At 33.6% G+C, this 14,862-nt stretch overlaps 1 protein-coding gene across 1 annotated transcript in view; it reads left to right on the forward strand.

Annotated features, from left to right (window-relative positions):
- LOC105444985 overlaps positions 1–14,862 on the forward strand; it is a 75,737-nt gene that overhangs the window by 9,895 nt on the left and 50,980 nt on the right. Inside the window, exons 2-3 of the mRNA XM_030978306.1 lie at positions 1,369–1,395; positions 7,865–7,918. Coding sequence (XP_030834166.1) covers positions 1,369–1,395; positions 7,865–7,918 — 81 coding nt within the window. The remainder of the gene's footprint in view (positions 1–1,368; positions 1,396–7,864; positions 7,919–14,862) is intronic.

Genomic DNA, 14,862 nt, shown 5'->3' on the forward strand with positions numbered 1-14,862 from the left:
TTATTATCACTTTTAAAACGGTAAAATACTTCCCCACTTTCGCACTTAGAGAGCTATCAGAACACTGCCGAGTTTTGTGACATCACTCAAGGGACCAAATTAGCATTTTATAAGCAGGCGATGTCTCAGAACAATGCACACATTTACACACCCTATATCATCGTCTCTTCTTCACTTATTTCTCTTACTTCACCAGTGTCATTTTAACTGTCTGATCTGTCATCTCACTCTAATTTTAGGGCATGGTTTCATTTGATGAAAAAATGCAGCGTTATGAACAAAATAAAGAAATCAGTTGTACTGTAGCTTCATTACGTGGCTTCTATTAGAAAGACCCCATTGTAGGTGTTTCAATTAAAAAGCGTCCTAATATTTCAGTGTTTTTTAATCTATAAATCTTCCTTACTTACCCTGAATGTTTCTAAGCAAAGGATTATAATTATAATACAATTATCAGTGGGAGTGTCGTGGTCGAGTGGTTTAAGGCGCTTGACTGGAGATGCGAAGGTCGAGGGTTCGAATCCCGACACGGCACTAATATCCTTTGGCAAGATATTAACCTGTACTTGCTACTCTCCACCCAGGTGTTAAATGGGTACCCGGTAGGATGCGACCATCATTGTTGGTCAAACAGCTTGTCAGCGTCAAGTAACGCCCGGCTGGAATGCTCCCCAGGGAGTGGAGATTGTGCACACAGTGTGTGCGGGCAAGCACTGAATCCAATGAACGGGGTAATAGTATATTTGTAAAGCGCTTAGAGACATTTGTATTAAGCGCTATATAAAAATTAAATATTATATTATTATTATCATCATCAGCATCACTTCCCTCTTTATATACAATGGTGTGATATCCATTAGTTCATGTTTAAAATCAATAAAACTCTAAGAATTGAGAAATAATTTCACTGAAATTATGTTCATTAGTTATAGGACATTGTCTGCTTCTCTTGATTGGTCCCTGAAGTCATCAAAACATTGCTAAATTTTCTGGCAAATCACTTGTTTATCCCAGATCTTGAGAGGTGCCTTTATTTGTGATTATTTTTGTTATAGTCCACTATTAAAGTAGTTGACCTAAAACTGAATACAGTACAGTACATGTCCATGTGTACATTGTATCTGCACAAATTCAGGACTAAACTAGAAGTACACAATCCACAAAATTAGCACATCTATTACCCTCACAGAGATGTGATACATTTTGAGATTTTAGACACACGCAACACAGGGAATCAATCATACATGTACATAAATTCATATTTTCCTGGTGAAATTGTGCATGTGTCATACAAACGGCTATTTGTCTAACATCCCCTTTTTTTATTTGTTTTATTTTCATTTTGCTCTTTTCCCATACCATGAACAGGCACAACCGCCCCTCCTCCAACGACCGGTATGTCCATTTTTTTTTCTTCCGTTCTATTATCATTCATTTCATTCATTTATTCTCATCATAAAAACAAACATTTGTGTGTGTTATTATCCACACAAATACTTTAATATTGTCAGTTACCAACAAATTAGACTTTCAACTTTAGATTCAAATAGGCATTGAGATTGTTAAATATGAAACATTTTGATTTTTTTCTTATTCTTAGCTTTGATATAATTTTAGTTGATTTATTTTCATCAGAAACAATTTATTTATATTTTAGAAATTGTGGTTTTGCCTGTCCTCTTTTGTGTCAGCATTTTCTGTGTTGTTTTCTTCATTTCTTTGTCATCCTTTTGACGTACATTTAACTGTTCACCCCCTTTTCCATGTGCATGAAACTCATATCAGTATTCCCTCTAACAACCATTCATCATGCATGATATTTTTCTGGCTACACAAATTTGCATATACTAATAGTTATGTCCTCCCACTGTTAATAGTAAGTGACTATTCGTAACCTTTGCCATTAACATTTAGTTGAAAGGTATATTAGCTTGTAGTATTGATGGTAACTGTCCTGTAACTCTATTCATTATTCTCATGAGGATTCCAGAAGCACTATTTGCAAAATATTAATTCCAATTATTTGGTCTGTAGTTGATGCACATTTTTTTTTTCATGATGCAAAATAATTTCACTTTTCCACAAACATTGACTTTTACTTTAGACCACTAAACACACGACACTTCCACATGTTGCATTCAATGTACTCGTGAATTGTTTCTACCGTATATAGATTTCAGTATCCTTTCACATTTATTTACCCTGTCCTCTATTTTCAAATTAAAACATTCAAAGTAGAATATATTCCATTTCCAACTGTTTCCTACCCGCAGTTAACATTTATTGTATTGTTTAGAAATGGACTATGCATCGTAGGCTCTGTGGAGAATAAAAAGACCTAAATTCTTAGACCAACCTCATACCCAACTCTTTTCTTCACTTTGCTTTAAATAGTTAAACCTTTTTTCATGTGTCGCATTGAATCTGGTCAAGTCATGTTTTTGTACTCTTCATACAAAGTCATGTACACTGTATAACCCTATATTCTTCTTTAGAACGTACATGTACGTTATGCTTTCAAACCGAACTTTGGAACTAAAATGGCTGGTAATGAAACTTGCCATTATGTATTTTGTGAAGAATAAAATTATATTCTTAAAGTTATGGTTGTAGAAATTAGAAAGGGGCACACTCTTCATAGGTATATTTAATATGCTTTAATATATCTTATATGGCTTTCTTTGCTAGTACTACAGCCGCTAAATGAATAGCCTTTGATTTTAACCATTTCATTTTAGGCATATACTCTTTAAATATATTCTATTCAATTGTTCTGGACTTTGCAAGCTTTAACATTTGGATGTTCTGTTATCTCTTTGAAACTGACAAGAAATATAATTTGTTTATATATATCATCCATATACAGTATGACAATTCTAACGTTTATGTATGTGCTCTAAACACACCAGAACCATTTACAACAGAAGGAAATACGCCAACTACGCCAGGTGAGGGGAATTTTTGTTCAAGATGTTTGAATTCACTTTCAAAAGAGTTCTCTCTTTTTTGTTAATTTGTTTTTTGGAATAAATTGAACATTGAAATCTTCGTGGAAAAAAATGCCTTTGTTTGATTTAAAAGAATTTTGCTTACTTTTGTAATGATTCATTTAAACAAATAGCTAACTTATACTACCAAAGTACATGTATGTTATTTTGATTTATTTTCTCTCTCAAAATTTAAACAATGAAGAATACATGTAGGTGAACAATACATTTTAATCAAAGGACGGAAAGAATTGAATGTATAATTTTTTAGTTTTAATTAATAAATAAGACACCGTTTGAAAATGGAAAGATAATGGCCTAATTATAAAAGATAACAATGATAGTCTTGTCTTGTCTTGTGCAATATTTTTGTAATATAATCAGCTTAACAAGTAAACATTTCTTCTGAATTGGAACTATAGATTAAGAATTGTGTCTCGAATCAAAAGTGTATTTCAAAACAGAAAGCTAATTTTAGATTTTAAAAAAAATTGATTTCAAAGTAGGGGAGGGAGAGACCTGTTATAACTTAGAAGTTTCTTTCTTCTGAATTGAATTAATGTACATGTGTACATGTAGGTCCCAAGCTAGAGCCACAATGCATTGCTAACAAATAATTAGCTCATCTATAACATTGCATAAGCACTCTATACAATTATTTTAGCTTCCATTTTAACAAATTTAACTTGTTAGTAGTTTTAACATAGCAATCAAATAGAGATTGATATTTCAATTGCACTTATTAACAACTTGCATGCATTTGAACCACTAATGGAATCTAAAGTGTCCTGGAGAATTTGAGCACACAGTCCGCTTGATGCTAATAAGTTACTTTTACAAATACAGAACACTATCATTTCAAACATTCATTTATAATTCTGTCTGGGGAAACAATATTTACATCATGCATAAATTAATGACCAAGGCAACTGGTACTTGATACTTGGTTGGTAATCATCCGAAACACTCCAATGGGAGTTTTGACTGGAGGTGTGTCGAAGAGAGTAATTCTTTTTAATTTTAAGTTGTGGATCTGAAAGGAATGCTTTTTTAAAGTGGATATTGATGGTGGTTTCACAGTGGAAGTGGGAAGGTTGTTCCATTCAGATATTAGAGAACGATTGAAAAAAAAAGAGTTTGTGAATGCTTCTGAGTTTGTGGGTTGCAGGTGGAATTGATAGGTATGCCCTTTTCTACCTTATGATGCCTTGGATGGCTATGTTGAAAGTAGGAGTAGCTTGTTTTGATAATCTAATATGTAATGTTCAATAAATCTATATGCACCATAATGGTAGCACATTTATAACATTTAGCTCTCTATACATGTATGTAGGAGCTTACAGGTATCATTGGAGAGAGATTGTCATATAATACCTACATGTATGTATAGAGTGGTGAAGTGTGACGTAATCAAAAATCCATTTTTAGAATTTCTCAATATTTTCTTCATTTTCCGAAAGAGCATCAAAAATAATGGCCAAATGTCAAAAACCAATTGAATATGTTAAGTATTGGCTGAGATATGACCATCTGAATAAATAAATTTCCTATAGGAACTACATGTAAGTGTTATTTTGCTCTGGTTCATAACTTTTCGAACTAGAACCAAGTTTTCATTTTCTGTTTGTGGATCAAGCCTCCATACTTGTATTTTTCTGGAGAGTTGAGATCTAGAGTGACGATTTGGAGAACTGTGTTTACAACACAACACATTTAGACATTTTGGCTTTCCATGTAGACTGGAGATATTTCTAGTCGCACTGTAAAGGTGAAATATATAAGAGTATGATGATTCTTCTGATATTTATCAAAGATGGAAAGTATGAAAATATCCAAAGGGTAGAAAAACATATTTTGAAGGTGGTACAGTGGCATACAATTTCATATCAATGTACATATTGTGCACATGATATGCATTGGATCTATGATGATGACATTAGCAGCATAATAGCGCTAGGAATACTTTATTCTCAACTAATCCCCATAAACTCAATACAGGGCCCATCTGGCTTCACATGTACATTGTACACATACAGAGTATCCATTGTGACATATCGGTTCGATGATTACACAATCACTTCCTTGTCTGGCGTCCCTTCACTTACATTTACATCAATACAAGAGGTTTACAACCTTGATCAGCATAACAATAGAAGCTTAGCTACCTTGGTACAAAGGTCATTACCACAACAAACTAGATGTTATTGATTCCTATTTTACCCATACCAGTTCATAGTGTTGTAATATTATGTGCAAAGTTTATTTGTATAGTTACCAGAAAAAAAGAATTATGTATGAAAAACATGTAATATCTTTGTTTACCTTTCTGTTTGAATTGAATAGTGTCCTTATTCTCTAAATTAATCAGTTTTCCGTCCTTAAATTGGCAACTCCTTCATGGTAATTTTGCCGCTGACGCTGTTACAGACTGGCATAGATGCTATAAGGAAGTGATTGTACTTTTAGTTCTAATTATATCCCATGCATGCCTTGAAAGCAACCATGGAACTCTACTTAATATTTTGTTATAATTTGATATAGTTGCAACATCCTCTAAATCATATGTCTTGTCATTTAGTAAACAAGAATTAATTTGGGGAACTTAACTAGGACTATATCTTTAACAAATGTTTTGTAATTAATACTCACTTAACATTATTTTTAAACTTCTCTGATAATCATTCTTTTCAAAGAATTTAGTGCATGATAAAACGTTGATATACTTGTATACTTGAGATACAAGTATTTGAGGACTGAAACATGGTTCTGGATATGCAGTTGACTGTACTGCAAATGCAGCATTACAGGGAAAGGGAAAATTTAGCCTCTAAATCTTTGCTGACAATTAAGAGCTTAAGGGGGATTAGTGCAGATTAGCTACCTCAGATTATCTGACAAGCGTTTAAAGCTGTGTCTAAATATGAAGAGATCTACATCTCTGAGAAGTTCTGTAATGAATAAATGAGGAAAAGTAGTAGGTTACAAGTCACAAATATTTTGGTTCTTTATGTGGGGTTTTATGGTATTCTTTATGTATTTTAAACTCCTTTTTCATTAGCCCACCAAATAGCAGGTAAATTTTTTAGAAGTTGATTTTAAACATTCTGTGGATTATGTGGTTCGCCGTTCGAGTTCCGCCGCAGCACTTATGTCCTTTGGAGAGATATTTTTATCTACCGGTACATTTGCCACTCTCTACTCAGGTGTAGTAAATGGGTACCTGAAGTTATTCCTTGAATGCTTTTAGTGCTAGGGAAGCTGGGCTAAAGCCAGGGTTATAATACTAATTTGTAAGCCCCTCAAACATCCCGTGGGACGGATATGCACAATATAAATGTAGATATCATTATTATTATTATTCTATCGGTACACAAATCATTCTTTTAGGTGATTGGTATACTTATTTAGTATTCTAAAGATGAACAATTAGTCAATTACTACAATGTTCACATCATTTGGTGGGTCATGTGCTCAAGTCATGGAAGAAAGTGATGAAGAGAGAAGAGAAAGAAGGAGGTGAATAGTGAAGGAAAAAAGTGAGATGCTATTGGTGGCCTATTATTGAATGCTATTATAGCTCAATTATTAATGCAAATGTTTGGTACATTAATTATTCTGTCTCGCTACTTCAACTCTTAGCTGAACTGTTCGTTAATTTGCCCTCTGACAATCATTCATCAAGTTAAAAAACAGGTTCTGTAACAAATTTGCTCTCAGGCTGACTAATTATTTCTTAGTATTCTACTAACTTCAGTTTCTTCTTCTTTCCCAATTACTTAGCAGCTTCACCTATATTCAAATCTCTTTTGTGGCAATGGTGTAAAAAACATTTGTCAAACTAATACCCAATAAAACCCTGAGCTAACACCTTTTTCACAGGAAAAGCAGAGATTTTCTTCATCAAACATTGTTCTGCTAACACTGGTGTAAACTGTTGGTCATTTTTTTTTACCCCCGTAACATTTCCTGGATCATACCCCAACCCCTGCCTTTTTTTTGTTCATTTTCTCATTCTAACTTCTACTTTTCTCTGTCCTAATGTCTCCTTTTTTTCCAGATGACACTGACTTCTCTTTCTTCAAGAATTGATTTAGTTCTAGAATTTTTAGAAATTTATGGTTCAAATCTAATTTGTTAACGTTTTAAAGTAATTTATTTTAGTTATTCTGAATTTGATCTAAGTTGCTATTAAACTGTTTGCTGTTTCAATTTTGATGGTAACTGAGTATAGAATTTGGAAACTTAGATTTTATGCAAGCTTGTTTTTTTTTTTTTTTTTTTTTTTTTTGTTTAGTTAAGTTTATTGGGTTTTATTTATGCTAAACAGCTTACATCTATTTCAGATATATTTTGGTAAACATTTATTAAATCATGCTTTCCATTTAAACGGGAAAAACCCAAGCCCAATCTAGACAATCTTTAGATGTAGTTAATGAAAAAATCTTAAAACATGGAAGGGGGATGTTCTTTTTGTTGCTCTAGATTATCATGAATAATCTGTATATTTTATAGAAATAATCTTATGTGATTTAATTATGGTTGCTGCTTTATAAGGATTAAGTAACCTACAGTAGTTAAAATATATAATTTCATTTATTTGGGGTTTGATGGATAAAATTTGCAATTTGATCCACTTTTTTGGTAAAAGTTAGGTGGAAATGTGAAAATATTTGCAACATTAAGGTCTACTTTACTTCAAGTACTAAAGATCAAATTATTGATGGGCCTATATGCATGTACATGTAGGTTGGTATTCTAACTCTGGAAGCCCTAGTGAAATGAACTAATATTGAGGTCATGTTAAGTTCGTTGTGATCTTTTTGTGTCCCCAAGTTAAATTGATATGAATGTCCCTATCCCCCAATGTATCATCCCAGCCCTGGAAACAGCAACGTCAAAGGTTGGAAACAAAACTGGCAGTGGAGGAACCGGTATGTGGAACCTTTACGTTGAATGTTCTATCCTTCTCTTTCTAGTTTTGATGTGATCTCCTATCTGCTTTCCAGAATATTCCTTCAGCTTTAATACTCATGGTGTAAACTAATTGGCCAGTATTCATGAAGGCGTACTAACTTAATCAAGATTTAGACCCCGGCCGACACATTGGCGTAAAATCAGAAACTTTGCATGCTCAAAATGTTAGTGATTTCACAATCGACTCGGATTCGTGAAAGTGGCATGCTGCGAAATGATTGAATAATAGTTGACACAACGCTTGATTGTTGTAAAAGCTTTCTCCCTGTGAAAACAAATTCTGTCCTTATCAATTTGCGCAATTTTACGGTTTTTATGGTTCTCCACTGGTTTCGTGGAGTGCTCAATTGCATTTTCCTATTGAAAAATAGCACGATTCTGTAACTAAATGAACAAATCAATATCACGCTATTTACGACAAACTTTTTTTCCAATATTCATGACTGGATTTAGTTTGTTAAATCACCCTGGTGCAGAATTAATTAATTTTTACCAAATAAAGAGCCTGACACAAGGCGCTTGAAAAATCGGTGGAATTCGCTAAACTAGGTTTATCTCAGTCTGCCTACATGAATACAAGCCAATGCTTTTCCATCACTTTCAATTCTGCTGTGACACTTCTAGCCTAGCATTCAGCCGACATGAGATTTTTTCCCCTCAATCCTAGAATCACATTGTATGCTGAGCACCGGAAGGGCAATAACTCCATGTGAAAGAACAGGAGTTAATGACCTTCTGGCTCTCAACAGACATTACGCTTCATGTAAGTCTGGGTGAAAGACTATGTCATTTTAATTTGAGGTTCTACGGGTGCATATTGCAATGCATAGTCTTACATTAAGACTTAAAGGATGGGAATAAAATGCTCATTTAAGCTGAAAGCAAGGCTAGAATACACATGCACATTGAAGTCTTTACTTCCTCACACTTATACTAATCTTGAAATTTCTAACCCACAGAGCTTTCTTTGACTGGGAATATTAACCTTCTCGTCTTCTCCTGCTTTTAATTACACAGTGGTCAATATAGGCTTACTTCGAATCATCGGGTCCTCATGTTGGGTCTGGTGGTCATGTTACCCCTTCATGTTACCTCTTCGGGAAAACATGCCCCTTTATTTACGAAATAGTGGTGGTTATGTCCGCGAAATAAATCCCTCTCATGTACAAATGGTCTGGTCCAATTTACCCATCATCTACGAAAAACACAAGATCTTCTATCTTTGTTTTACAAAGGGTCATGTCACTTGACCACCTGACCCGACATGATGACCGGATGGTTCCAAGTAAGCCGTCAATATTGACCTTGGATAACAATTTTATTGTTTCTTTCCTTTTTCTTCCAATCTGTTGAGGGCCAGAAGGGTGTTCAGAGTTTATACCCTTCTGGCCCTCAAGTTATCAACAGACAAAAAACTGTAGGTACAGTATGTGAGCAAAATGTGTTGGATTTATATTTGAGTCAAAACTTTATGCAAACTTTAAATATGGGACCAAAAAAGGAGGTCGTGGAATATGATGTACATGAGATACTAGTACAGGCAATATAAAATTGAAAGTTTGGTCATGTGCAAATTGAAAAGAAAAAGAAAATCAGTTAGTTCCTCTAATTATGGTATCGTTCTTGCTCAAGTACATGTACCTATCATGTTTTTACAATATTTTCATTGTTATAAATGCTTCATAATAAATTCATTTTCCCCATAACTTCCTGTTTCTCTTTCTCTAACAAACCTATCTATAGATATAATGTGTTCTTGAATTCCCCTGAATATTTCTCTGTCAATACTAGCACTTTTAGCAGAAGTTGTGAATTTTGTTGTTGTTTAATGTGCGTAACCTTTGACCTGGACACAGTGTGGTTGTCAGGGTAACTATATTGTCTTTGTATGGCAGTCCAGACTCCATGTTTGGATGGAGAAGGATGAATGTTGATGACCAGTTTTTTGTTGGTTAATTTGTCAGGTTTGTAAAGAGATCATATAAGCTGAATTTCATTCTGTTTAGTTTTCATCTGTTTATCACAAAAAGATACTAACACAATTAGAGATAGCTGCAACTTCTAAAAGAATGTATAAATGTAAATATACAGGTTAACAACTCAATATTTCATACCATTGCCAAGTTTTGTAATTTTGTAAGTATGTGGAAATTGGTTTGCCCTGATTTAATTACGTTTCTTGAGGATGAGACCTATTAAAGCTTAAATCTAAAACTATTCAACAAAAGGGCCCTAATTCAACCAGTCCACCTTTCATTCTTGAGTTAAGGAAAACACTAAACAAAAACATCACAATTTACAAGGTGTATGAATAATTTAAATTAAAAATAAAAATCCACAAACTTCCCTCAACATATTGCAAATAGACAGGTCCGCATCTGATGTCCCGGTTAATTACCTATTTTCTTTTAGGTTAAACTACATACTTAACAGTATTTTCTCTTCTTGTCTGTCGTGTCTGGTTGACAATTTTTACATTTTTTATTTTATTAATAAGGGCAGACATTGATGACATGGTATTTTATTGGTCTATTTGTTGGCTTGTAAGCACATAATTGTACTACAATGTTCAGTGTCAATATGGAGAGGATTTAAAGTGCTGTGGAAAACAAAAATCAAGGACATTTCCTGAAGTTTATTTAGTTGACGTGTGTTCAGTTTTCCTTCCTTTGAAATTAGTTTTCCTGTTTAGCAAACTCTACTCATTGAAAAGTGTCCTGTTTAGATCTCTGTCATAATGTAGATGTACACTTGTGACAATATCATGGAAATCGTCTATGGACAATGCACGATTGCTGTAATCTTTTTGTGTTCAATTTAACATGGAACGTTTTTGTCTGTTTTTAAAATTAAAAAATTCTTCAATGTTTGCCATACATTTCTGTATGTACTATATGTAATATACATTGAAAGATACATTTTTTCTTTCTTTCAAGTTCATATTTTATCAAGAAATTCACTAAATTGTAATGATATGTTGAACTTCAGTTGAACATTTCTACAAATGTTATAGGCTAACATATTGTATCCAAATAACTAAAAGCTTGTTCAGGTATGATGCTAGAAAGCGCAGCAAAAAAGGGTCGCCGCGTTTCCTTAAAATGTGTAAATGAATGGCTACTGCGCGCAACAACGGTCCTGTGCGTATTCACTGAGCTATGTGTAATGAGATACAGAAATGTAGTGCGTATCACGCTTTACATAAATACAATCTGAAAGTGCAGAGGTTTTGTCGCGTAATATCTGAACAGGCTTTAACTATATCGTTTTGAATTAGTTGAGCTATCAATGGAGTGGTTGTTTACATTGTGGGATTAGTTCTTGTTTACACTAGGCATGTTTTGAAGTAAACAAATATTGACACTTGGTATAATCAATGGCATGGACCTTGAAAATACTGAAAGACTTAGTCAGTGTACAAACAAAGGACAATTGTTCATTAAAATTTAACCAGCGTCCTATTTGTAGATTTATATCAAGCTGAAAACATTGCTTTTTAAATTTGTATTTATAGGAAAACCAGATTAAAAAACAGTTCATCGTAAAAATATATACATGTACATAAATCATGCATGAGTGGAGATTTATATTGTAATTTTCTCTTTTATAAAAGAAAAAAACAAAACAATATTTGTCCTAAAGTGGTCGCTTGAGCATATTAGGGCCTTTTCATGAACAAAATACATGTATATACTGTATGCTTGCATAGAGATTGAGGAAAGATTTGTTCAAATGCCTTTTGTAGATCTATTAGTAATCACGTCCAAATTCACAGGCACGCTGTAAAATGCAGATAGTAGAATACGGTGTGGGGCTAGGCCTATTAATCCAAAATATTTATTTTGTATTTTGTATTCCTACACAAATTTTGGAGTTATTGTTGTAGATCTTTCATGTGAAGGTCCTGAATATTTCCCTTGAAAATGCCAGCTAGCTTTATCTAAGAAATCATTCTAGTTCTATTTAGTCCAAAAGCTTACAATATTAGATAAAGGACCTCGTGTCAAACCCCTATATAATCTGCAGGGGACATATATACATGTAGTACGATAATAGGCACAATAAATACTACATGATAACATATTAGTATACTTGTGGGCAGCTTTTTGTGTGGGACTTCGTCAAGGACGAAGGTTTCATAGGCCTCTTCATATATCCTGTTTAATAGGCCTACATACATGTGTATAACTTGATTTGTAGGGTCTGTGATGCACTGCTCCATGTAGCTAATTAGTAAATGAAGAATATGCATTGATCATTAGGCTTGTATCAAACTGGGCAAGGTATTTTGTTATCATTCAATGACAGCAAGGTCTTAAACAGATCCTCTTGTATTTAGGAGATTTAATAGATTATTTTTTGAGAAATTAGCAGCCTCCCGGGTACACCAACACATTTTATTTATTTATATACATTTAATGCATTAGATCACAAACTTTTGAGAGTCGGAATGTTTGTTTGCTAATTTTCTTCTTTTCTTTTCTTTTTTTTTTTTTTTAAATGTAGACAAATTATGATACACAGATAATGAAGGCAACTGGGTGGGTACATTTTTAAGATAGGAAAATCTTGATAGATTTTAAAAGCACTGTGCATTTTCAACAATGCTCTTTTTTACAGAGATGGAAAGAAATAGATAAGAGAGGGATGGGGGATGTGAAAGATAATTTGCATAGAGGGAAAGATAGATTATTTGTAGTCTTTATACAGGATTAGATAGTGGGAGCTCTATAAATTATGAAACAGACAAAACATAATTTCATTTTAAGAAACAGAATGGTGGCGGATTATGACTATGGTATGCATGAACTAGGGGGCAGTTAGAGAGAGAGAGAGGGGGGGAGAAAGAGAGAGAGAGAGGGGGAGAAAGAGAGAGAGAGAGGGGGGAGAGAGTGAGAGAGAAATTATAGGCTTTAGTTATTGATATGTATAATATCAATAGGCTCTTACACTGTAATAGATTGTCACTCGTCACCCAATTATCACAAGTCTACTGACTGACTGACACTGAAATGATATTACCAGCTGTCTTAATGAATTGCTTCCCAGTCGCCCAATTGAATTACACATGACCCACTACTTGCTGTCTGTCTGGTCAAAGTGTTTTGGACACTGACCTTTTAACCACAATATAGGTCAAATCTTCAAGTTGAAAACAGAAACACAATCTTGATGGTTTTGTGTCAGAGTAGACCTATCAATGGCATTTCATGTACAATATTAAATAATAATAATAATAATAAATTACATTTATAAAGCGCTTAATACAATATTAACCACAATATAGGTCCATGGAGTTGTTAGTAACTCCATGATACAACCTGTAGGTCAAATCTTCAACAGGTTACAAAATAGAAACACAATCTTGATGGTTTTATGTCAGAGTATGCCTATCAATGGCATTCCAAGTACACTTGACCCAGAATATTATACCTGTAGATCTACAAGATCATTTATACATTTGTATGTCCCACTGTGGACAGCTTTCAAGGACCTTTATGGTGATATTGTAATTAATATTGTAATTAATATTGTAATTGTTCATGTACTTTGCATTCCTGTAGCCATTTATCTGTGCAAGTAACTCTGTTACTCTGTAGTCTGTGTATCCAACATGTATTATACTCAATGTAATTATGGATTAATATGATGGCATTTTAATTATGGAAAGAAACAGTAATGCTTGTGGCTATTTGTTCAAGATAGCATCCATGAAGACATGACATTTATACAGCACATGTTCTGATAACATGCCCACTCAAGTCGAGGGACAACCCCCATAATTTCTATGATAATCAAGGAAGTATGTCATCAAAATAAAACTGCTGGTACATATTATGAAATTCTTGAGCTATAACATGCAGTACTTCATATTCTAATAGCGTTTATACAGCCATACTTGTCTGATTTGTGATTGGGTGTGACTGGTATCAGCATATGAACATGTAGATTAAATCATAGGAAGGAGATGTTCCTTACATGTAGGCCTATACTCAGTATATATATATGAAGGCTACTTTTATAAGGAAGTAGTGCTTTTGTATCTTGTTCTTAGAAAAAAAGTAGCTAATTTGGGAGGAGCTGATCTCATTTGTGCACAAATACAATGAGAATCTTAGGGGATAACAGCCTTTTCATTCACTTTCTAATTTTCTATAGGACTGTCTTGACCCAGAAATTCCCCTTGTTATATCAGGGGCATTTGCACCACAAGAAAAAATATTCTGCTTTTTGCTTATGTGACTTTCCTCACTTCCCTGTTATCACATACAGAGCAGCAACGAGTCACGTATGCACACTACTCACAACAAAACAAAAACAAAATAAGTTAATACAGATGTTTTTTTAATGGATTCTTGTAATAGTGTACGTACAGTACATGTAGTAGTTTGTAAATTATATTCTAAAAGAAGATGTTATTTCTATTTTTATTTTATTTTTGATTTGGGCAATGTTGATGGATGTTACACTGATATCAAAGAGGTGCATTGCTGTATTGTAGAATGATTTTGGATAAAGAGTATCCATGAATTTGATGAAATCTTCGGTCTTGGATACTGGGTATTGGGGAAAGAAAGGAAAAATAGGTGGGGATAAATTTGGAAGGGAAAACGATGATGGGTTGATAAACTTCATTATGCTAATGTAGGTTTTTTCTTTTTAATTGAATAGAGTGTTGGATATTAAGAACGTTACGTTTCTTGCTGTTTATTATGAACGTACAAAAGTACAATTAATTTTGATGATAGTGAAAACAAAACAAAAATGTCTACTTTTAGACTGCGCTACTCTGCTAGTCAAACCTGAACATCTGCCAGCTAATTTTGATATAGAAACTGAAACCATAGCACATACATAAAGGTTATCTTTGATCTAGCATACATGTACATTAATAAGGGTG

This window comes from Strongylocentrotus purpuratus, unplaced genomic scaffold, assembly GCF_000002235.5.
Source record: "Strongylocentrotus purpuratus isolate Spur 01 unplaced genomic scaffold, Spur_5.0 spur5_scaffold_1, whole genome shotgun sequence".
NCBI classification, from domain to species: Eukaryota; Metazoa; Echinodermata; class Echinoidea; order Camarodonta; family Strongylocentrotidae; genus Strongylocentrotus; species Strongylocentrotus purpuratus.